Below are 22860 nucleotides of genomic sequence, written 5' to 3' on the forward strand. Positions count from 1 at the left end.
TCCCCGCTGAGAAGTTTGATTGAATAGGTCTGGGGTGCGGCCTGGGCTTCTCCATTCTGAACAATATCTCCAGGTGATCCTAAAGCAGGGTCTTGTGTAGGAACCAATCTTCCAAACGGCCTTGGACTCCTGCTTGCACTCACAACTTCCCAGAGACTAGCCTATTCAGCTCCGTGATGCTGATAGAGAAACTGAGGCACGGCCAGACATGAGGCTGAGCCTAGATCTTGGATTTATTTGCCTTGCCATTTAACCTGTTTTAGCTTTTTGGGCATTTGTATCTTCCCCTGGATTGGCTGTGGAACTAAGAGAATGAGAGAAGGAGAGAGAAGAGATGTAACTATCGTTTCCCTCTCGCAGCAATCTGTGCCAGGAGCCTTTAAGATTCATACTCATAGACTGTTGCAAGTAAAGACTGATACTTCCATCGCACAGATGAGAAACTGAGGCCCAGAGAGGGGAAGTGACCTGCCCAAGGTCTCTCAGCAAGCCACCAGCAGAGCCAAGGCTGGAACCCAGGCCCTGAGGACAGGGCTCTTCCCTCTGCCCAGGTCTCCAGGCACCTGCAACCTGATCCTTTCCAACGGCTGGTCCATGCTGGATGCACTCTCAACTCAGCGGCCGGGGGCCTCTCCCTGCTGCAGTCGGGAGAGCAGACTTGAGGTGCCCTCAAGGGTAGGCCTTTGCCAGGGTATTCCTGGATGGTCCTTGGGTCTAAATTCTGGGCTTCCTGACTTCAAGATCAGGGGCCTCTGTGTGCTAGGAGCCTAATATCCTACGCTCTCCACCCCGGGACTCCACGCATGTGGAAGGGGTGGTGCAATGGGTATGTCCAGCATACATGCTCATGGCCCCTGCACCTTCTCCAGCTGGGTCAGACAGTGTGACTTCCACAACCGGCAGCCTGCAGTCGGCTTTTTTTCTCCTCTCCTCTCCTAGCGTCGGCCTCCCTCCCTGGTGTAGCTCAGCCAGGCTCTCTGTGTGCGGGGAAGCGGGCAGGCCCACACAGCTCCGCTGTCAGCAGAAACCTGAGTTGCCGCTCGGGGCCAGGAGTTTCCAGGTGGGACACGAGGAGGGAACACAGAGCAGAGACCGCATCAGATCTGGACGCACAGTGACAGGATGGGACATGGGGGAGGGTCACGATGGCACGGATGGGACACCAACAAGGGGCAGTGAGTGGGCTGAGGGGGGCGGCAGCCCTTCATGGAAGGAGGGGCGTCAGGGGGCGTGAGGGGCGTTTCTTCCTGGAGACAGAAAGACTCAGTTTCTCTGAGTCACAAATGATGACACTGAAACAGTCTCACACTGACCAGCGCTCTAGAATTTACTTTACAAGGGACTTTCACAAAAAGAGTCACGTCTCTCAGAGCCATGCGAAGAAGTAGAGTTCCAAGTTAGCAAGGAGGGTAGAAATTGCTGGTCAACGTTTGCCCTGAGAAGCCCTTAAAAGCCCATAAATTACAGAGTAGCTCCCACTGGGCCAGCTTTCCTCCAGGGTGGGAACCAGTCATTAGTTCCTCATTTAAGCCCCAGATGAAATCGTGGTTTGTCTCCAGGGACCAAGGTGCAGGAAGAACATGCGTCCTCCACCGTGCTCACCCCCTCGGCCGCACTGGCGGGTAAAGGAGCAGACGCTGTGGCGTTCCCCAGGCCCACTCTGCGGCCAGCCTCTCACCCCCGCAAGCAGCTTCTGTTCCCCTTCCCCAGACGACGGAACCAGCTCCAGGTCTCCACGTCTCCACAGGAGGCAACCGTGGGGCTCCCACTCAAACCTACGGCTCCTTGGCTGGAGGTCCAGCTTCCCTCACCGTGAGAAGGCAGGGGGGCCTCGCCTGGCGGCTCTCCCCTCCGCTCCAGGGGAGTGGCATATGGCAGGCTGGGCTGCCCAGAGCCTGGGCAAGGGCACCCGGGTTACTCTCGGCTCTCAGCTGGGCTTCCTCCTTCCTCTAGCTCTAGGAAGGGAGGGAGGCTGAGCCAAAGAGATGAATGGGACACAGCCAGCTTTGAGTTTCTCCTCAACCACCCTGAGAAGTCACTCACGCGGGGCCCACTTGGGCGCCCCACAGAAACCAGCCACAGGCCCACCCTGCCCTCTGACCACCTCTGCCTCCTGGTCTCACTCCGAGAGGAGCTAAGCCAGAGCTTCCTTCCAAGTCCCAGCCAGGGAGAGGCCCCTCCTGACCTTGTGCCCGGTGCCTCTTCAGTTGGCCTTTGCCAGGGCCACATCCAAAATCCAGCAGACCAGGGGCAGCCTCTCCCTCTTCTGGTCCCTCTCCCCTTCTGCCCCCACTGATGCCTGTGGCCTCTGCCCACATACTCTCCAAACTGGGGCCAGGGAGGAAGCTTTCCCAGGGCGCCCAGCCCAGCATCTGCACACCAGGGGTCAGAGAGCTCCCCAGCCACCCCCATGGGGCACTTAGTGCTATGCAGCCTGCCTTCCTTCATTGTTTCAAATTGGGAGTGCAAGAGGGGTGACTCAAGTGTAATCCAAAATAGTACGTAAGCTAAAACTCAATTCTGGATTCCATTACAAGATTTGGGATGGGCACATGTTAACTTTATTAACTGAGTTGGCTCTATATCAGAGTTCCCAAATATTTTCTTAAACTGTTTTCAAGAGAATTCTCACCCAAAAGTCTAATATCCCCAAGAGAGAGAAGATAAATCTAATATGTAATGAGCACGTGTCACATGCCAGCACGCAGCTAAGCCCTGGGCATATACATCATCTTGGTTAATTATCTGGAGAAAAGACCCCCTTCTTGCACAAATGAGGAAACCAGAGGAAACTCCGGTGCCGCCGCTGGAAAGCCCCCCTGGCTCCCCTAAGCATCTTGTGCCGGCTGTGAATGCGGAGCAGTCCTATTTGAAGGGGGCGTGAGACGCTTACGACCGTTTCCTCTCAGCCTCCCCTTTCTCATCCCACCCCACCTCATCTGCTAATGGCAGGTGTCCCCCCCCCCCCCAAACGTTGGGCTGCTCTGAGTTCTCTGAGAAAGCCACTGACTTCAGCAAATAACCAAATAATTAGGTGTACTCCTCAAGATGAGAGAGGAGAGTGACTAGATCTGGTTTTGTTGCTTTTTGTTGGTCTGTTGTTAGAGCCAAAATCTTGAAAACCATTGAGTCTACACACCTCCTACCACCCCCCCCACCTTACAACTGTGGGGACACAGAGAGAGGGCTGCAAGCAGAGTGGAAATCCCGTGTCTGACCTCCAGCCAGACCCCCTCCCCTCGCCCCCCGCCCCCCCAGAGCGAAGCCAGCAGCCCGAGGCTGTGAACACCTGATGAATGTAGCCTGGGTGCCACCGGCACACGGGGAGCCTGTGTGCAGACTGCGCCCCACAGTGCCCCAGGCACAGCCCAGCCCCCGGACCCTGAGGCAGGGCTGCGAGCCCAAAAAAGGCAGGGTCTCAAGAGAGGAGAACCCGCAAGGCGATCCAGCGGCCGGGAGGGGCGGGGAGCTGCCAAGAGCGAGGGACCAGGTCCCAGAGAGCAGAGGGGGGAGAGAGAAAGACGGAGGAGAGGTCAGCAGAGGGTGGGAGGGAAGGAGCTCGGGCCTCGGGTGGAGACAGAGGGCAGGCCGGGGTCTCCCGCAACCACTGGGCTTGGCAGGGAGGTGGGGGCAGGCTTTGGATCCCATGGCCGAGGGCAGTGGCTGTCCATCTCCACAGCTCTGTGGGTGGACCCGGGTGTCGGGCAGGCCGGGGGCTCCTTCCTGCCCGCCTGCTCTTGGGAAGAAGGAGGCCATCCCTCACCACCACCTTTGCCCCCTCTGGCACCCTCTTGCTCGCCATTTCTCCAGCTCCCTCTGGCCTGCCCCTTTCCGGGAGCCCACCCAGCCCACCTTCCTTCGGTGCCCCCGCCCGCTCGGCTCAGGGGTCATGGGGAGCGAGGGCCCGGCCTCTGGGTCTGGCGACGACTCAGCCGCAGGTGTGGCCCCGTCTGCCCAGAACGCCGGGGCCTGCGGGGGGACGGCCAGGGCAGGCCCTGCCGGGCTCGCGGGGGCTTACCTTCACACCATCGTTCTTCTTGTTTCCTCCGCTCTTCCCTCCTGTGGAGGAGAGAAAGTAGAGGCTTAGCAACACCAGGCAGGGCACCAGGGCCCACAGAGCCAGGAAGAGCAACATCCGGGGTGGCCGGCGGGGCGGGAACTGGCCGGGCAGCGGTCAGGGACAGACTTCCTGCTCCTCAGCGGCCGGGGGACTCCAGGGGCCCGGGGTGGGGGGCCCGGGCTCCCCGGATTCTCAGCAAAACCCAAGCGTGCCCCTCGGGCCCCACGGGCTGAGGGAGGTGCCCGGCGCGTCCTAGGGCTGCAGGGTGGCTGCTTCAGCCTGGGGATTCCCTCTGGATCCTGGTCACCACCCAGCTGGGGGGGGGGGGCAGGCGGAGGCCCGACTGCCGGCCTGAGGCTGGATGCTCTCCCGCCCCGGCCTCTCTAATTTTAGCCCCACGCTGCTGCGGAGGAGGTCATGCTTTAGCCCTGCCCACTCACTCCGGACAGCTGCAGGCCGCGTTTTGCTGGTGACAAGAAGCAGATGCCCCCCTCGGGGGGCCCACCCCTGCCAGAGTGCCCACCCCCTGCCTTTGTCCTCAGGCTCTGGAGCCCCTCACTGGGGCTGGCTATTGTCCGTGGGGCAGCACAAAGGGAGGTCTCCACCTCTGTCATTTTCCTTTCCCTCCCTCCTCACCTCCTGGCCAGAGCCCAGGAAATGGCACGGAATGCCCAGCCCTGCCGAGCCTGGCATCCGGGTTTGCTTCCAACCTTAAGCAAATGTCTTAAGTGGAACGAGTCAGGGTATATATAAAGTGCTTAGCACAGCACTTGACCTCGACGCAGTAGATGCTCAGTAAATGGTGGCCATTATAGGTCCTTCTCTTGGTGGCCTGGGGAGGGTGAGCGGGGGAGCTGGGGTGGGGCGCAGGGCCCCGACGCGCCAGGGGCTCTGAGGAATGGTGCTCACGGCTGGACCAGCTTCCAGAGACCCTCACACTTCCACCTTTGACCCTTCTTCCCCGGCTTCAATCCAAAGTTCTCCTCCAGCAAAGCAAGGAGGGGGTTCTGCCTTTGGGCCTTTCCGCGCTCAAGGCGTTCTCCCCCCTGCCCGTCCGAGCCCACTTTGAATCTGCCCTCCCCATGTGCCCCCTCCGGCCTATGAAAGCTCCCAGTTCTGAGCTGCTGTTGAGGCTGAGCCTCTCCAGGGAACCCTCTCCACCCCCCCCACACCCCTCATAGCAGTGGTTCTTATCCAGGGGTCCGTGAGCTTGAATTGAAATTCAAAAAACATTATTCTTGTGGGGACATGTTGATACAGGTGTGATAATACACAGTACAGTGTGGACTTAGTGAGGGGTCCATGGTTCTCACCTGACTGGCAAAGGGGTTCCTGGAACAAAAAAGGTTAAGAACCCCCAGCTTAGAGCCGCAGCATGAAAAACACAAAAAGTGGGCTGACCTCAGAGCGGCCCCATACATCACAGCCGACAAAGTCCTGCCCCCAGCCAAAGTCTCAATGGGGCTTCGCTGGGATGAACAAGCCTCAGCAGCCCAGTTTGTCAGATAAAGAAACTGAGGCTCCAGGAGGGAACAGGTGCCAACCCCAGGCCAGGCGGGAGTCAGCATCTGTCTCCTGAGGCCCCACCCGGGGCTCTTCCCGTATTTCAAGGCTTACGGCACACAGCTCCTTGCTTTTCTAACTTGGTCCTTTCTGGGTCACACACGGCGGAGGGACTTCCAGGACCCTGCCCCTTAAGTCGGGGTGTAACTTATGGGGTGAGGGGCTCGACCACCAGGGCCAAGGCTGGAGGAGAAAGGCTGGCTCAGGCCATGGCTCTGTCAATACTTGGGCTGCTTCCTTCTCTGGGACTCAGTTCCCTCATCTGTAAAATGGGAAATTCGGAGGGATGAGAGGGGGGCGGACTAGAATGGGGATCTCAAACGTCAATCCTCGCAGTGGTCAGGTAGCTAATGTAAGTGAGAGAAGAGGGCCAGCCAAGGACAAGAACTTTATTTTTTCAAAAACAAAAACAAAAAAAACCACAAGTGACTACTAAGAGGTAGGGTTTTGTTTTTGTTTTTTGGAGTAAGGAAAATGCCCTGATATTGATCGCAGTGAGGGATGCAGAACTCTGTGATTATACCAAAAGCTATTGATTGTACACTTTAGATAGGCTGTGTGGTTTGTGAATATGTTTCACTAAATTGACAAAACACACACTCACAAAACATTGTTTTCCCCTTTTTCTTAAAGCACACAGTCCTCTTGGACTTTCATTTTCCCACTTGTGACAGACATGAATAAAAGAAATACGCCCATTCTCTCTTACCTGTGTTGACTATGCCAAGGTCAAGGGGAGCTAATACACCTTAGCATCCCAGGGACAGAGGGAGGTGTGGCCTGGGGGAAGGGCCCTGCTCCACCTCCCACCGCTGGCAGGATGCCTGTCTAGGAATGCCACGGATTCTGATTTTCAAGAGAAATCAGAATCTGGGTTCTTATATGAAATCTTCTGATTTTTAAATGCTGGAAACAAATTTAAAACATTTTAAAATGCCCTCGGGCCCCACAAAACACTTGTAGAGATGAGATCTGACCCACTGACAGGCATTTTGCGAGTTCCGGGCTAGAGCTCTTTTGGGGCCCTTCAGTAGTTAAAAAAAGACTGCGACTGGGTAGCTCATCTTTCACTTTAAGGAACCACAGGATCCCGGGCTAGGGAGAGGGTAGAGAGCAGTCCAATGTGCTGGGAAAGCCCAAGCCCCAAGTTCCGGCAGCTTCCCCACCCTGGGTCTCATCCTGCGCAGCTGGGTGAAGGTGGGCCCTCTCAGAGGACCCCGGGCTGTGGGTGCCTCAGGGCTGACCCCGTGCTGTGGGGCCGGCACATGCCCACTGCAGCCTTCTCCGCTGGCCCCGGTCAGAGGGTCCCTTAGGGGAGCTTTGCCATATCCACTTAGCCGCCCTGACAGCCCTCCCGGGCTCCCCAGAGCACAGCCGTTGGCGGGCGCTGGCCCCCACCGCTCTCCAGTGTGCCAAGGAGGGTTTCTAGCCAAGTCCTGACCTCTTCCCCTCTCTCTCCGGGCACTTCCTGCCTTCACCAGCCCGGCTTTGCCCAAGCGCCTGGGGGTCTCCTAGCCCCGCTCCCCGTCGAGCAGGGCCCTTGCTCTGGGACGGTCAAGCCTGCGCGGCCTGCAGGCTCTTTCTCTCTCTAGCGGTATGACCCGGGCAAGTCACAGCTCATTTCCTGAGCTTCATTTTCGCATCTGGAAACAGGGCTGGCACTTGCCCCTCGCTGCCTTGTCATCAAGGCCACCTGGGCGAGTGCGTGGGGACAGCTTAGCACAGGGCTCTGGTAATGGGGGAAACATTGTCACTTCCCAGTCCTGGTTCCATCCAGCCAGGCCTTGCCCCCAGCATTCAGGGAGCCACCCCTCTGGCTTGAAGTGCTGTGAAGTGGGGGAGCTAGATTAAACTTCTAACTTTTCCTGGTGGGTCCCTCGCTCGCTGACCTGTGACCTCTAGGTACAAGTGTGGGGCGACTGAGATAAGTCCTAAGCCATGGGGTCTTCTGCAGCCCCCATTCTCCCCAGGCCCCCTGGCCCGAGGTCACCCAAATATTCAACAGGGCAATGCCCCCCGGCAGACCAGTGCAGGGCATCTTGGGGACCTCGAGGTCCTACCACCTACCAGAGAAGTTCCTGGTGGCCAGCATAGTGGTGAGGATGGCTCCCTGCAACAGAGAAGGGGAGGGGGGAGGGAGGGCAGACGTGAGGGGGCAGGAGGTCAGGGGTCAGGGGAGAGAGAAAAGGGAGGGGCAGCGGAGAAGGAGAGGCAGGCACTTCATTCAGAGACAAAACCTTGTCCCCTGCCCCCTCCACTTGTCCCCACCCCTGCCCCCCAGCCGGCAGCCAGCTAGACCGTGGTGGGCACAGCTTCCAGCGCAGGGCTGTTCTAGCAGCAGATATTAATAGACCCTGCCGGCCACTGCAGGCTGATGGGTGGACTCCAGGGACATCTGCAGGGGGGACCCCAAAAGGCCGAGGAAGTGTCCTGCCTGAGCAAGGATGGTCGAGCCTATGCCCTCGGCAGGCCCTCCAACCCTCGTCCCTGGACTCAGAGCCCTGAAGAGTTCTTTCTTTTTTTTTTGAAATTTTTAACCTTTTAAATTAAAGTGCAACATACACACAGAGACATGCATAAATCATAAGCAAGCAGCTCAATAAATTTCGTAAACTAAGCACATCTTTGTAACAGCACGCAGATCAAGAAGCAACACTTAACAGGCCCCCCAGAGCCCCCTCTTGTGCCCCTTCAGGTCAGCCCCAGACCTGGCGCTGCACTCACCTGACTCCTAACAGCACAGACTTGGGAGTTTTAAAAAGTCTTAATCCACCACTTTTGTCTCTGCAGCCCAGTGACTACAGCAATATTTGGCAAATACTAGATGTCCAGTTAATGCTTGCATAAACTGATAAATTAATTATTATTTCCCTCCAATAATTTTTTAAGCACATCCTTTCTCTACTTTCAGGGCTCATTCTAAGTTTCGCTACTGGAGGGTTCCTCACGTGGAGAGCCCACTTCTGTCAAGTGGGGGGCTGGGCTCATGACCTTCTTTCTGGTCAGGCCTTCCAAGGTCCTGACACGGTCTGACTCTGACCTGATTTGGACGCTCTCCGACAGTCTATGGTTTTGAGAAGCCCTGGTTCCGACATTGTGAGCCCCTCTGGGATGCCGACGCTCCTCCCATCGGGGGGGTGGGGGTAGGCCTTGGTTCTCCTGCATCGTGCTAGCCCCCCACACCCACTGCAGGCCTGGGAGCAGTAGGCGAAGGAGCCAGGGCCTCAGCACCCACCACTCATCATTTCCCGTCATCCTGGTGGCGTCTCGCCCCGGCCGGCTGGGCCCCAAGTTTCTTCTCCCAGCTCGTGGGGTCCCTGGTGAGGCCTAGGCCAGGAGCTGTCATGGCCCTGAGAGCCCACAGGACCCGCTGAGAGGCCCGCCTGGTGGCTGCCTCGGGGTCCCGGCCCCTGCCCGACCTCTCGTGCCCACCCGAGCTCTCCTGCCAGGCACCTCACCCCCATGCCTCTCTGCAGCCACACTGACCCACCTGCAGGTGACACCTAAGGGGCTCACTCGTGCTTCCACACTTCTGCTGTCCCCTGCGTCTGGAGCACTCCCTCCACTCTGACCCCGCTTTGGGCCTAATACCTGCTTGTCGTCCAGGTGTCAGCTTAAGCCCTCCTTGCTCCGGTGGCTTCCCTGGATCCTGCCCAGTCCTGGAGCCCTGGTTCCTTGCCCAGCCCCGAGGTGTGCCCAGTCCCAGCAGTCACCACCGCCCTGTCCTCTCCCCTGGACTGAGACCTCAGGTGGGGCAGGATGGGGTCTCAGTCACCGCTCGCTCCCCGAGCCCAGCCTGCAGCCGGCAGCTAGCACGAGGTCAACAGACGCTTGTTGAGTGGATGAGCTAGTGCGGGAGTCTCTTGGTCTCTGGGGAGATGCAGGCTGAGCAACTCGCACCTCCAGGGCTACGTAAGTGAGGACCCGTTACCTTCAGTTTTCTCCTGGCGTTGAACTTCTTCAGGCAGTCCACGGTCTCCTGTCTGTGCATGCAGGAGGCCACGGTGGACCGGTGCTGGGGGCGGGGAGAGAGGCCTGTGAGCGAGAGGCGGGCTGGGAAGGGGCCCTCGCGGCACCTTAAGAGAGGGCTGGCCGGCACCAGGGGGGAGCGGTCCTGTGTTCTAGGGGTCGTAAATAAGCAGGAAGCTTCGCACCCCGACACCAGACACCGTGTGGCAACGGCATCCCCGGGCATCATGCCTACCCAGGACACACCCCATTTCCAGACCCCCCCGAGAACCACAGCAGAGTCATTGGAATAAGCCCCCCCTTGGCCCCGCAGCCCCTGGGGTCCCCGGGGGCTCCTGGGGGTGCCCTGCGGAGGATGGCTCACCGAGATCCAGGGGTGCTTGAGGGCCTCGGCGGCCGTGATGCGCTTGGACGGGTTGATGGTCAGCATCTTATTGATCAGGTCCTTGGCTTCTGGGGTGACGGTGTCCCATTCTGGTGACGGGAACTGGAAGGGGCAGAGAGGCCAGGTTTGCCCAGCCTGCCCCAGGCCACCCCTGCGATCCCCCAGCCCCTGACTGGCAGGGGAGCAGGCAGGGGTTCCGCTGCCGGCCCACTCGGGCGTCGGCCACCAAGGGGAGTCAGGGGTCGACGCAGGCCCTTGGGTCAGGGGGAGGGGGAGGGTCCCCTGACCCCAGCACCAATTGGAGCACGGGCAGAAGGGAAGGAGACCCCTCCGTTATTCTGAGATTGTGCCAGGCCGGTGGGTAGAGCCCAGGCTCCAGACCCAGAAGGCTGGGTTCAAGTCCCGGCTCTGCCTCTTCCTGGCTGTGTGACCTTGGGTGAGTCAGGTGACCCCTTGAGCTGCCCCTAGAGATATCATGAGGATTAAATACAGTATCAGACACACGGCACATATAGCTAGGTAGATGTCAACTACCCGGAACAGCAGTATGGCTTGGTAGTTAAAACATGGACTCTAGAGCCAGACTGCCTTGGTTCAAATCCAAGCTCTGCCATTTCTTAGCTGTGTGGTTTAGGCAATTACCCAATCTCTCTGTGCCTCAGGTTCCCTATCTGTAAAATGGGGGCAATAACAGTTCCTTTGTCACAAATTGCCATGAGGACTAACTATAATAGGATATGTAAAACATTTAGATGGGTGCTGAATAAGTGTTAGCTAGTATTATTATTTATATATATATATGTATAAAGAGAAATAAAAACTTGGTTCTGGGACTGCTCCCCAACTCCTCACTCCACTTTGGGGTTCTTTTTGCCTTCTGGGGCCTGCTGGGATAGATCCCATCACTTGGCACTCCCAATCATTAGGCATGCCATGTCCCTGTAGAGCGTGGGAGGGGGCTTGCGTGGGGGTGGGTGGGAGGGAGGTGTCCTCAGGTCTCTGATCTCAGGAGCACTGACTTTCATCGGGAGGGGACCGGGGTGAGACGGAAGGGGAGGGGGAGAGAGGGGCAACACTCACATCATAGGCACCAGCTTTGATCTGCTGGTACAGGCGGTGCTGGTCCTCATCCCAGAAAGGGGGGTACCCAACCAGCAGGATGTACAGGATGACCCCTGGGGAGAGGACCAGAGACCCTTCAGCCCCCTGCGGGAAGGAAAGACGAAGGGGATGGGGGGAGCAATAGAGAACCAGAGGTGGGGGCGGCCAGGGATAAAGGGGCCTCTGGCTCCCAGGATGGACTCACCACAGGCCCACAGGTCCACAGGCTTTCCATACGGGTCCTTCCGCAGCACCTCTGGGGAGAGGTATCCGGGCGTCCCTGCAAACCCTGCTCTCCAGACACACAGACAGGCAGACACACACACAGAGGGTGGCCCATAAGTAACCCAGAGCAAGATCCTGCTGGAATTGGGGGTGAAAGTTGCCTGGAGATGGGGGAGACACCCTCCAAAGTTTGGGGTTGCATTGTACAACCCCAGCAGACCAAGGTCAGGGAGGCCTGACCTGGGGAGACAGCAAAGCCTCTGGACCAGGGTCAATAAATACACATCACATGCCACCTCTCCCCACCTAGCTTCTATGGCAGACATCATTAATCAATTCAGAGCTCCTGCCCACTGGGCCCTGACTTAGCATCACCAGCTTCTCCTCACAACCCTCCCAGCAGTCCCTACCAATCAACTGAGAGGAAGTCAATCTGTTGTGGTAGCTCCAGGCTGGGAGCTGGGTCCTTGACCACTCCCCATTCCCTTCTAAGAGCTTGTCGTGGGGTGTCAGGATTCTTGTACCTGACTCTGGTTATGCCCCTGAGTCCCTTGGGTAGCCCTTTTTACTTTCTGGGCCACAGTTCCCTCATCTGTCAAATGGAGAATTAGGGAGTCCTAGCTTAAGTACCTCCCAGCATTGGTGGGAGGATTCACAGAAATAATGGACACTCTGAGTACTGTAACAATGATAAAAATAGCGACTACTAATTGAGCGTGTGGGCTAAGCATCGGGCTGAGCACTTGGCATTCATGACCTCATTTAATCCTCGCAACAGCTTTGAGGATCATATTATCTCCATTCGACAGATGAGGAAACAAAGGCTCAGAGAGGTGAAATTATTCACCCAAAGTCACTCACCTTGTAGGTGGCAGAGTTGGTATCTGAGCCCAGAGCTCTGGCTCTTTCCCAGTGATCCATATTGCCCACTAAATAGTTCCCCCAGAAAGCAGAAAGCAACCACATTCATTCCGAAATCTCCAAAAGCCCTGCATCATCCAAACTCAAATGCTGGCTCTACCCCTTTGGAGTTCCCTTGGCCTTTTTCAGGCTTCTTAGCCTCTGTGTCCTCGTCTGTAAACCCGGATAATAATTACCAGCACTCAGACAATTAGGGGAGCCCCATGCCAACAACGAAGTTGTGTGCCCATGTGGTGAAGCCGTGCTGCTGTTTTCATGATAACCATGGCCCCAAGCCTGGCCCTCAGGGAGACAAGCTCGGCCAAGGGGTGGGGAGTCCCTGCTGCGGAGGAGGTCCAGCAGCCACCTTCCACCCACCCTGCCCTGGCAGAGGGGTCCTAGAGGCAACGTGTCAAAGCAAAGACTGGTCCCAGCATCCCCACCCCCACTCACCAAACCACGCCTGCTGCTCCCCCTCCACCTCTATGGCCAGGCCAAAGTCTGCCAGCTTCACTGCAGCGCCCTTGAGCTTGGAGGCCAGCAACAGATTCTCCGGCTTCACAGGACCAGAGAGAAGAGGGAGAGAGGGGAGGAAGGGCCAAGAGGACAGTTGGCAGGTTGAGAATGTCGCCTCTGGGGGCTCCAGGCTTACAGGAAGAGCAGCTGGACAGTCCGGGGACTCCCTGCCACCACTTTCAGCCACAGGGCCCCAAGCATCAGTCCCCAGATGAGGGGCCACCAACAGCAAGGCCTCCATCTTCTGCAGCAGGATGACCCCTCCTTCACCAGCCAGCCCCTCCCTGCATTCCCCTCAAGTTCTGGAGCTGGGGCCGAGGGAGGGGAAAACAGCCTCCACCGCCACATGGGTTTTAGTACCTCCACGTGCCACAGCAGCCTTCTTACAGTCCCTGAAACGGTCACAGTCTTTCCCACCTCAGGGCCTTTGCACATCCTGTGCCCCCACCTGGATTGCTCTCCTTCCAAGCTTCAAAAGGCTGGCCCCTTCTCTTTATCCAGCTTTCACCCTCACAGCACCACCTCCAAGAGGCTCTCCTTGACTATGCTGTTGCAGTGAGGCCCCTCCAGCTGTCCTTTGTCTTAGCTATTTGTTGTTACCTTCATAGATCTCCATGTGATTTGTAACGACTTTCCCATCTGTCATGTGCTGGCTCATTATCTGTCACCCCCAGTAAAATGTGAGTTTCTTATCAGCACCATCCACCGCTGTATCACTGACATCTAGGACAGCACGGTGGCACATCAGTATTAGTCGTATATATAAGGATGATAAACTGAGGTTCAGAGAGGTTAAGTGACTTGACCAAAATCACCCAACTGTTAAGTGATAAAGCAGGAATGGAGGTAAAGGCTGATGCCAGAGCTATGCTCTGAACCTTTCTAGGCTGGGAGATGGTGGGGCTTGTGATGGGACCAGCAGCTGACCTGGAGAAGGGCCCACACCTGGCCTTTTGGTGTTGAGGCCACCACCCTTCTTCTGCAGGCTCAGGCCCCCAGAATTCCCCCACCCCCTGCTGGGTCTGGAGGACCCAAATTCCCCCTGCCTTGGGACCCCGGTCAGGGGGCAGCTAAGAATGTGGGCTCTGCAGTTGGATAGGCCCTACTTCTAATCCCAATACTGCCGCGTCTACGCTGTGAGCCTTGGGCAGATTATTTCAGAGCTCATGTTTCCTCCTCAGAAAAAATGGGGATAATGCCTGTCTCATGGGGTGGTGTCAGGACCCCCCAAGATAACCCACGTTCAGCATTCAGCAGTGGCCAGTGCTGGGCGCTGGGTGAACACGAGTAGTCGCATATTCTGCTTTGGGGAGGGGCTCAGCATCTCTGGAGATTGCAGTTTGCAGGCCTCTCTGACCCCTTTTCCCCTCTGAGGGGTCCCATGTCCAAGCTTTCACTGCCCAAACCTAGGAGGGACCCAGACAAATAGAGCTCCCGTCTGCCCGGCTCGTTAAGGCCTCTGTTGTCCTCTGGGGACTGCGTTCCCAATGTGACCTGGGTCTCGGTAGCCATCCTGCCCTGATTTGATGAATGTTCCACTAATTAATCTAACCAGAGTGGCCTAAATTTGGGCTGCCTCTCCTTCCTCCTTCCGGGCAGGGCTGTAGCTATAATGGGAACAGGCCCTCCGGGAGAGTGGCCCGTGCCAGGCCAGAGACCCTCCTGGAGCCACCCTTGCCTGTGGGGCTGTGCACAAGGAGCTCACTAAGGGCTCCAGTGACAAGCCATGGACTGCCCAGGATGGCCAGAGGTGGGCAGGGCTTCTATGCAGAGCACTGTGCCCCGAAGAGAGGCCCGGGCGACTGAGCATGCCCAGGGCAGGAGCCTGGGATGAGGAGCACCTGGAAGCCGTGTCCTGGCTGGGAACGGGGCGATGCAGCCCGTGGAGACACAGCAAAGCTGCCCCGAGTCCCTCAAGGGCTGCTCCGAGCTGGAGGCTTGAGCTCCGAGGCCCCAGAGGGTGGAACTGGAGCCCACTGGTGAAACCCCCCCAGGCGGAGCTGGAAGGAGCACTCCCCAGGGGTGCAGGGGCTGCCCCAAGGGAAATAAGTGCCTCATCACTGAAGGTAGAAAAGCAGAGGCTCCAAGGACAGCTGGTGGGGTCGCCCCAGAAGGGACTAGTGCAGAAGGGGGAGCTGGGTTTTTGAGCGGGTTTTTGGCGCAGCTCACGGAGGGCACAGGATCTGGGGTCAGAAGTCCAGGGCTGCGTCCTAGCTCAGGCACGAATGAACTGCACGCCCTTGGGCAAATCCCCCGCGCTCCTGAGGTCTTACTCTGCCACACGGGTGCAGTTGGTATAGGCTGCCAGCTGCTATGCCATGAGGCCCAGTGGAGGTAACCCAGGAAGCCTGTGCAGACGGGCCAGGCTGTGCGGCTGGTGCCAGCCCTGGACCCCACCCCTGCTGCGTCTCCTCCTTCGGGGAGAAAGGGGGGACTCTGAGAGCCCCAACTCCTGTTTCTCTCCCCCTCCCACCTGCCAGAGACCCCAGGCACAAGGGTGACAACGTGTCTGTGTACCAGACACTGTGCTATCTCACTTGACATCTTCACCAGCCTCCTGCAGAGGTTGCTTGGGCAACCCCCGTGTAAAGAAGCTGAGGCTCAGAGAGGTTAAGTCCCAGAAGGCATGTGGCTAGAAAGCAGCCTAGCTGCGATTCGAGCCCAGTCTCCCCCCACAACCCGCCTCGGCAGTCCACCTGCGTGCCCCCTGGCCTGGCACCCAGCATGTGGGCTCGGAGTCAGAAGACTCGGGTCCTGAGCCCAGATGCTCTGTGCCCCTGAGCTCAGTTTTCTCATCTGAACAGAGGGGAAAATATTCCCCACCCAGCCTAACTCCAGGAAATTAAAGGGTGCTGCAAATACCCCCATCTCCGCAGGAAGGGCAGGTGGGGGGCGGCTCTGGCTCACCTTCAAGTCGCGGTGCACCACGCCCATCTGGTGGCAGTGCAGCACAGCCTCCAGGATCTGCTGGATACAGTGGCTGGGGAGAGAGGCAGAGGGTCGCCGCATGCAGGCGGCCTCCTCGGAAGCCTGCAGGCAAGGGTGCCCCTGATCTGGGTGCCACTTGCCAGGCCGCACCTGGCACTCACCTGGCATCGGCCTCACTGTAATACTCCCGGGCCACAATGTCTTCAAACAGCTCCCCGCCAGTGACCCTGGGGAGACAGGCAAGGAATCATCCCTCCCAGCGAAGCCGCAGGTGCAGGAGTCTAAGGATTGGCCCCAGGGACCGCAGAGCCTCAGACCTGAAGGGAGGAGGCTAGGGCCAAAGCACCTGGGGAGGCGGCACTGGGGACGCCCCTGCTGCAACCCGCTTCCTAGCTCCAGCTCACCTTCCCTGACACCCCTCCGCCCCGTCCTTCCCCCACCAGGCTCTGTGCCCCAGCACAGTCAGGGCTGCATGGGACACTTGGAACTCATCCCTCTGGATCATAGCTCCCGGGAGGCTCCAGGCTGTTTTCCACAGAAGAGACCAGCGTCCTGAGTTGTGCTGCCGGTCCAGGAGCTGTGGAGGCCTAGCATTTCATTATTGCTGGCCTTAAAAGCTTAAACATATTCCAAAAGGAAACTTTATCTCGCCACTGCAAAAGGAAAACCAGATCACTGGCCATAAATAGAAAAGGAACAAAAATAAATACACAACCACGGAAGTTAAAAGTGTGTGCCGGGGTATCGTGAAGGCCAGCGTGCACTGCGTGGGCAGGCCCACCACGTCGTGGGACCCTCTAGGCCAGAAGAGGGAATTCAGTCCACCCTGGGGGCGTTGGGGATCCCTCAGCCCAACAGCTCTGGAGAGGTCATGCCCGCTCGGGCTGCCCCTGATGTCCCCGGCACATCCCAGGAGGGGCCAGACTCACAGGTCGAAGATCAGGTAGTGGTGTCCCTCCTCAGAGATGCTGTCGTGGAGCCGGACTGTGGGAGGGCCGAGGCGGTCAGCGACACCAGGGCAGAGCACTCCCACCCCGCGCCAGCTACTCAGACAGCCACAAAGCACAAGCGGGGTCCCAGACACATGGGCAAGCACGGGGAATGAGGGGTCACTGCACCAAGGCTCACCGGCCTGGGTTAAAGGCAAAAGGCCCCTGTCTGGGTCAGACCCTGGTCCCCTCTCCTCTCCAAGGCCCCAGCTTCCTTGCTGGGAAGGTTGGCATCATGGAAAGAGCCTGCAGCTCCATCAGAAAAGTAAAAAGACAACCTATTCAATGGGAGAAAATATTTGGAAACCACATGTTTTCATATCCAGAATATATAAAGAAATCCTACAATTCAAACACTAAAGGACAAAGAAGCCAAAAATGGGCAAAGGACTTGAATAGACATTTCTCCAAAGAAAATAAACAAATGGCCAAAAGGCACATGAAAACATGCTCACCATCATTAGCCATTAGGGAAACATAAATCAAAACCAAAATGAGATACTATTTCATACCTACTAGAGAGGCTACTATTTAAAAAAAAATAGAAACTTGCAAGTGTTGGAAAGGAGATGAAAAAAAATAGGAACACTGCTTCATTGTTGATGGCATTGTAAAACTCTAAAAGGTAAGTATAGAATTACCATATGACCCAGCAATCCCACTTCTGGATATATACACCAAAGAATTTTTTTTTACACTTTTTAAATTAAAGTTAATAGATCACAAAGAATGTTACATTAAGAAACATAAAAAAAATAAATAAATAAAAGGTTCCCATATACCCCGCTCCCCACCCCCTACCCCATCATTTTTGTAAATTGTATTTTTTGAAGTTATATACATCACACAAAAAATGTTACATTAAAAAATATAAGAGGTTCCCTTATATCCCCCGTCCCCACAACCCATTCCTGCCACACCAACAACCTCCCCATCATTGTGGCACACTCATTGCACTCAGTGAACACATTTTTGAGCACTGCTGCACCACATAGATAATAGTTTACCCTGTAGTTCGCACTCTCCCCCCGTACATTTAGTGGGTTATGGCAGGATATAAAAAGTCCAGCATCTGACGCTGCAATATCATTTAGGACAACTCAAGGCCCCAAAAATGCCCCCACATCACATCTCTTCTTCCCTCTCCCTTCCCTCAGCAACTACTGTGGTCATTTTCTCCACCTCAATGCTGTAATTTCTTCTATTACTGGTCACAATAGTTTTATCGTAGTATATCAGTAAGTCTACTCTAATCCATATTTTTTTCCTCCTTCTGTGGACCCTGGGATGGTGATGTCCTCTCCACCTCTAGATCAAGAGGGGGCTTAGATTCCACATGGATGATGCATGCAATTCCTCTGCTTGCAGTTGTAGGCACTCTTGATTCTCTGGTGTGGTGTTTGACCATCTTCACCTCCCTGCTAGCTGACCTGGGTAAGTCCAATGAACCAGAGAGGAGGAGTCGCAACTCTGCTGAGGCTCAGGACCCAGCTGGCATACGGACAGTCCAGAAATTCAAGTCCCCTTAGAATGCACCATCCCTAGCACCAACCACAGGTTCAGTAAAAGTGACAGAAGAGGCATGTGCAGAAAAGTCTCATCTGAGTCCAGCTCCATCACACTTAGGAGCACAAATTCCAAAGTAGGGCCCTCTGCCATGGCACAGAACTCCAAGTCCATCTGCCATGACCACATACCCTGTGGATCTCCATAGCCTTCAGGAGAACCAGCACCTAGGGCTATATCTACTTGGGCTCTCTCTGGGGTCCTACTGAGGTGTGCATAAGCGTGGCCCTTCTGATGACCTCCCGACTGTTTTTGGAGTTTGTGTTTGCCATTTCCCCCTTTTACTGAAGATCAAAAAGCAGTTTTTAACACTTGATCCAATATGTAGGCTGAGATATTCTGCTGGTTTGATATACCCCAAAGAATGGAAAGCAGGAATTCAAACAGATATTTACACACTGATGTTCATAATGGTATTAATCACAATTACCAAAAGAAGGAAGCAACCTAAGTGTTCTTTGGCCAATGACAGATTATGATATATACACACAATGGAATCTCATGCAGCCATGGAAATGAATGAAGTTCTGATGCATGCAACAATATGGATGAACTTTGAAGACATCATGTCGAGTGAAAAGCCAGACACAAAATGACAAATCCTATACAATCTCACCAGTATGAAATAATTAGAATAAGCAAATTCATAGGGTCAGAAATAGAATACAGCAAACCAGGGGCAGGGAAGGTGGTAGGGGATAGGAAGTTAATGCTTAATTGGTACAGAATTTCTATTTGGGGTGATATAAAAGTGTTGGTAGTGGATGGTGGTGATGGTCACACAACACTGTGAACATAATTAACAACACCAAATTATATATTTGAATGTGGTTAAAAGGAGAAATTTTAGGTTGCATATATATTGCCAGAAAAAAACTAAAACAAAAACAACAACATAGGATTGTACAATACAAAATAGTTAATAGTATAATAATAATAACATTCTTCCACCAGTTGTAACAAAGGTACCACACTAATGCAAGGTGTTAATAATGGGTATACGGGAATCCTGTATTTCCTGCATGATTTTTCTGAAAACCTGAAACTTCTCTAATTAAAAATTTTTTTAAAGTGTATTCTATAAAAAAGAGCTCCCGGCTCAGATCTCTGCCACCTACTAGCCCTGTGGCTCGGAGCAAGCTTCTCCGCCTTTCTGGGCCTCCATTTCCTTGCCTGGACTATGAGAATGAAGCTTCTGGACTGGCAGGGTTGATGTGAAAGTCCCAGGAGGTCATCGTTGGTGCCCGGCACACAGTAGGTGCTCAATCAGTGCCGGCCCTGAGCTAGCATCCCTGCTCTGCTTCCAGCTCTGAAGAGATACCAGAGCCGGGTGGAAGCGGGAGTGACAGCGGTCCCTGAGTTCTGGCGTGCTGAGAAACTGTCATCTCTTCACACCCCATTTCCCAGGAACAGAGGCAGGGCTTCAGGAGCCCAGAGCTCCCAAAGTTACCCCAGTGCCTCTGAAAGGAAGGGCCTGAGGCCCGGGCCTGACCCCGGGGGCTCTGCACACTGTCGGCCAAGGGCAAGCTCTGAGGACAGGGTGCACGTCCTTCCCTAAAAGTGACCCGGGGTGGAGGGGAGGCGGCTGGCTGGTGAGTGATGATGCAGCCGCACGACGGAAAATTGCACAGCTGCTAATATCCTGCAGCAGTTACATAGCCACTGGTTTGAAATCCTCTCTAAACTATGTTGTCTGGTGAAAAAGGAAAGTGCAAAACAGTGCGCGTGGTACTTTTTAAAAAAAGATGCATTTAAGCTTAGATATAGCCTAAGTCTCTCTGGGAGGATACAGAGAAGCTGGCACTGGGGGTGCCTCTGGGAAGGGGAATTGGAGGGGGTGGGTGAGACGTTTTTCACTATAAACCATAGTGCCATCTGAATTTTTGCCACGTGCATGTGTGATTCAACATCGAATTCCATGAATCGTTTATGGGCTTTCAAAACTGCACATAAAGTTTGGAGGGGGAACTAAGGGGCAGGTATCAGGTACCCCACAGCGGGTGCCTGCTGGGGAGGGAGATGAAGAGGATGAACAGGACACTCACCGAAATACATTTTTTAAAAATTCTTAAATGATGATGCACATTTATAAATAATGACCGAAATTTTCAAACCTACTTTAAAGCAAAAAAAGCAGGTTGCATAACATCACATATAATATAATCCTGCTTTAATTTTTAACTAACATTTTACTATAAAACTTTTTAAACACGCCCCCGTATATCCCCACCTAGATCCCATAATTACTATTTCCTATACTTGCATTACTGCATTTCTATCCATTTCTCTGTCTACCCATTAATCCATTTTAATCTTTTAAAGTATTTTGAAGTAAATTGCCTGCTTAATTTTGAAAATGTATATATGTTTATGTGTAGTAGATGCTATTGATATAGCATTTATTTAATACAGTTAACTTTGAATTCCAGATTAAAAATTTTTTAGTAGAACTATGCCCCAAATATTGCAGGCATGGCACATACTAAGATGATTTTTTGTTCATCTGAAATTCCCTTTTACCTGGACATCCCTTATATTTTTTGGTGCTCAATCGGGCAATCTTTTATCAGTGCCCTGCACAGATCCCTTTACCAGACCGGTGCATCCATCTCCCAGCTGCCGGGAGCTGCTGCCAGCTCACACTCGCCCCCTTTGCTGGAGAATCGCCCTTGGCTGATGGAGCCGCCTGGCCTATGGGGTTACCTGCAGCCCTCAGCCACCGGCTGACTAACGGTGGATGCGGTGGATGCGTGTGTCCAGGTGGGGGTTAAAGGGCTGGTCCTCCGGCCTCGGGTGAGGACATCACTGCCATGTGATTTACACTCTAGAGGCCTCCCTGCTCCCCCACCCGGGACCAGGTCAAAGTTAGTCTTCCCCTGAGACCACGTTTCCTCGGCTCCTCCCTTTTCTCCAGCCACCTTTACCCCATCCCTGACAGGTCTTCCCTGGGAGTCCACTCTCAATAAACCCTGAGCCCCTGATCCCTGAGATCGTCCAACTGATGTACCTTAGAATAATCTGAAGCATAGAGCATAAAATGGTGGCTTTCGATGGTGGGGTTAGAGGAGATATTTTTAAATGATCAATCTTCTTATACACTTGCGTTATTTGTGTATTGAGATGAAGTTTTGAAAAAGAACCTTTCCTTTCCCCACTTCTTCCAAGTGGGCTCTTGGACGGTGGACCCTTTTGTGCCTACTCTGCCCCAGGCAGGCGTGGGAGCCTTCAGTGTCCCTTCTCGAGGGGGAGCCACCCTGAGAAGCCAGCTGCGACCAGGAGCATCTCAGAAGGGACTTTTAGAAGCTGGCCAGAGGCCCTTTGGGAGGAGCCCCAGAAGACTGGGATCCCAGGTCCACCTTCTGATCAGGAGTATCAACCCTTTTGAGGGTTGGGATGGGGGTTCTCTCAAGGCTGTCACTAGCTCAGACGGTGCCTTTGTACTGATTATAAAAGGCTGCCCCACTGAGAAGGTGCAGCCCAGCTGGGTGAGGAGGACATGGCTGGATTTCAGCCCCCACACGAGCAGTGCACAACCTGTACAACTGTACAGGAGGCATGCTTCTGTCCCCAAGAAAAGTGTGTGGGGGTGATGACGAAGGGCTCATCTCCTAAGCCCGAGGAAGGACACCTCTGCAATGAAAAAGACCTTGGAGTCCAGGAACCAGGACTCGTTTCAATGCTGTTTTCACCTACAAAGCTTCCCCTCCCATCAATGGAAGCCACTTGGAGGAAGAGCTCCGCCCAGAGCCCCGGAGGAGAGGCAGGCTTGAAGGCCATCGGCTGGGGTACAGTAGCCCCACCTCCTGGTAGAGGGATTGGCACGTCCGTGTCCACTGAATTATGCTGCCTCTTTTTCGGCTTTCAAACTATCATGACAGAACAAACCAAACTGCAATATAGTTTTCACTTATGTAGATGGTTCCATGAATTCCTGGCATTCCTGCCGTATCTCCAGTTATGATTTTTGCCTTGGAAATTGAATGGCAGTGCTTGTTCCCCTAACAACACGAGCCCCTGTCTCCACACTCCCAAGGTCCACTTGGGAAGCCAAATAGAATGACCGAGAGTATGGACTCTGGAGTCAGACTTGCTGGGTTCACATCCCAGCTCCACCTTTTGCAAGCTGTGTGACTTTGGGCAAATGACTTCACCTCTCTAAGCCTCCATTCCTAACAATAGTATCCCACTGGACTGCCGAGACGATGCTAGCAAAGCCCTTAGCATAGTACCCGGCGCTAGGAAGAATTTAATCAATGAAGTCATCATCCTCTTCATCGTCAGCCACCCACACTTCCCTTCCCCACCCAAACCACCCACTAGACTCTCAGGCTGTCCCCAGCACAGGCCGAGTTTCCTGCTCCCTGGGGTGGCCTTCTGGGGTCAGCATCATCTGCAGGGGCTAGTGGTCCAGAGAGCAGCGTGCTGCTCACCCCCAAAGCAGGACAGGGGAGAGAGAGGTGCTTTGTTCATGGCATGTTGGACTGACCCGGGACTCGCTGACCTGGCCTCGTTGGGAGCGTCGCCCAGTGGTCCGGGCTGGCCTCGCTAAGCAGGTTGGATAGGACCCGGCCTGGGTTCTCCAGGAACAGACTCACCTCTCAGGGTCTGCGCTCCAGCTGCATCCCTTTGCACTTCCACAGGCAAAACAGAGCCTACGC

The 22860-nt window shown here is 54.9% G+C and overlaps 1 protein-coding gene across 3 annotated transcripts in view; it reads right to left on the reverse strand.

Moving 5' to 3' along the window:
- Nucleotides 1-22860, reverse strand: part of CAMK2A (calcium/calmodulin dependent protein kinase II alpha) — a 67024-nt gene that overhangs the window by 18411 nt on the left and 25753 nt on the right. For all 3 annotated transcript variants that reach the window (XM_058280960.1, XM_058280958.2, XM_058280961.2), the window contains exons 4-13: nt 16577-16631; nt 15809-15874; nt 15627-15699; nt 12657-12759; nt 11284-11367; nt 11058-11152; nt 9957-10079; nt 9555-9638; nt 7691-7733; nt 4019-4059 (exon numbers count right to left, since the gene is read on the reverse strand). In XM_058280960.1, coding sequence (XP_058136943.1) covers nt 4019-4059; nt 7691-7733; nt 9555-9638; nt 9957-10079; nt 11058-11152; nt 11284-11367; nt 12657-12759; nt 15627-15699; nt 15809-15874; nt 16577-16631 — 767 coding nt within the window. The remainder of the gene's footprint in view (nt 1-4018; nt 4060-7690; nt 7734-9554; nt 9639-9956; nt 10080-11057; nt 11153-11283; nt 11368-12656; nt 12760-15626; nt 15700-15808; nt 15875-16576; nt 16632-22860) is intronic.

Source organism: Dasypus novemcinctus, chromosome 2 (genome assembly GCF_030445035.2).
Source record: "Dasypus novemcinctus isolate mDasNov1 chromosome 2, mDasNov1.1.hap2, whole genome shotgun sequence".
In the NCBI taxonomy this organism is placed as follows: Eukaryota; Metazoa; Chordata; class Mammalia; order Cingulata; family Dasypodidae; genus Dasypus; species Dasypus novemcinctus.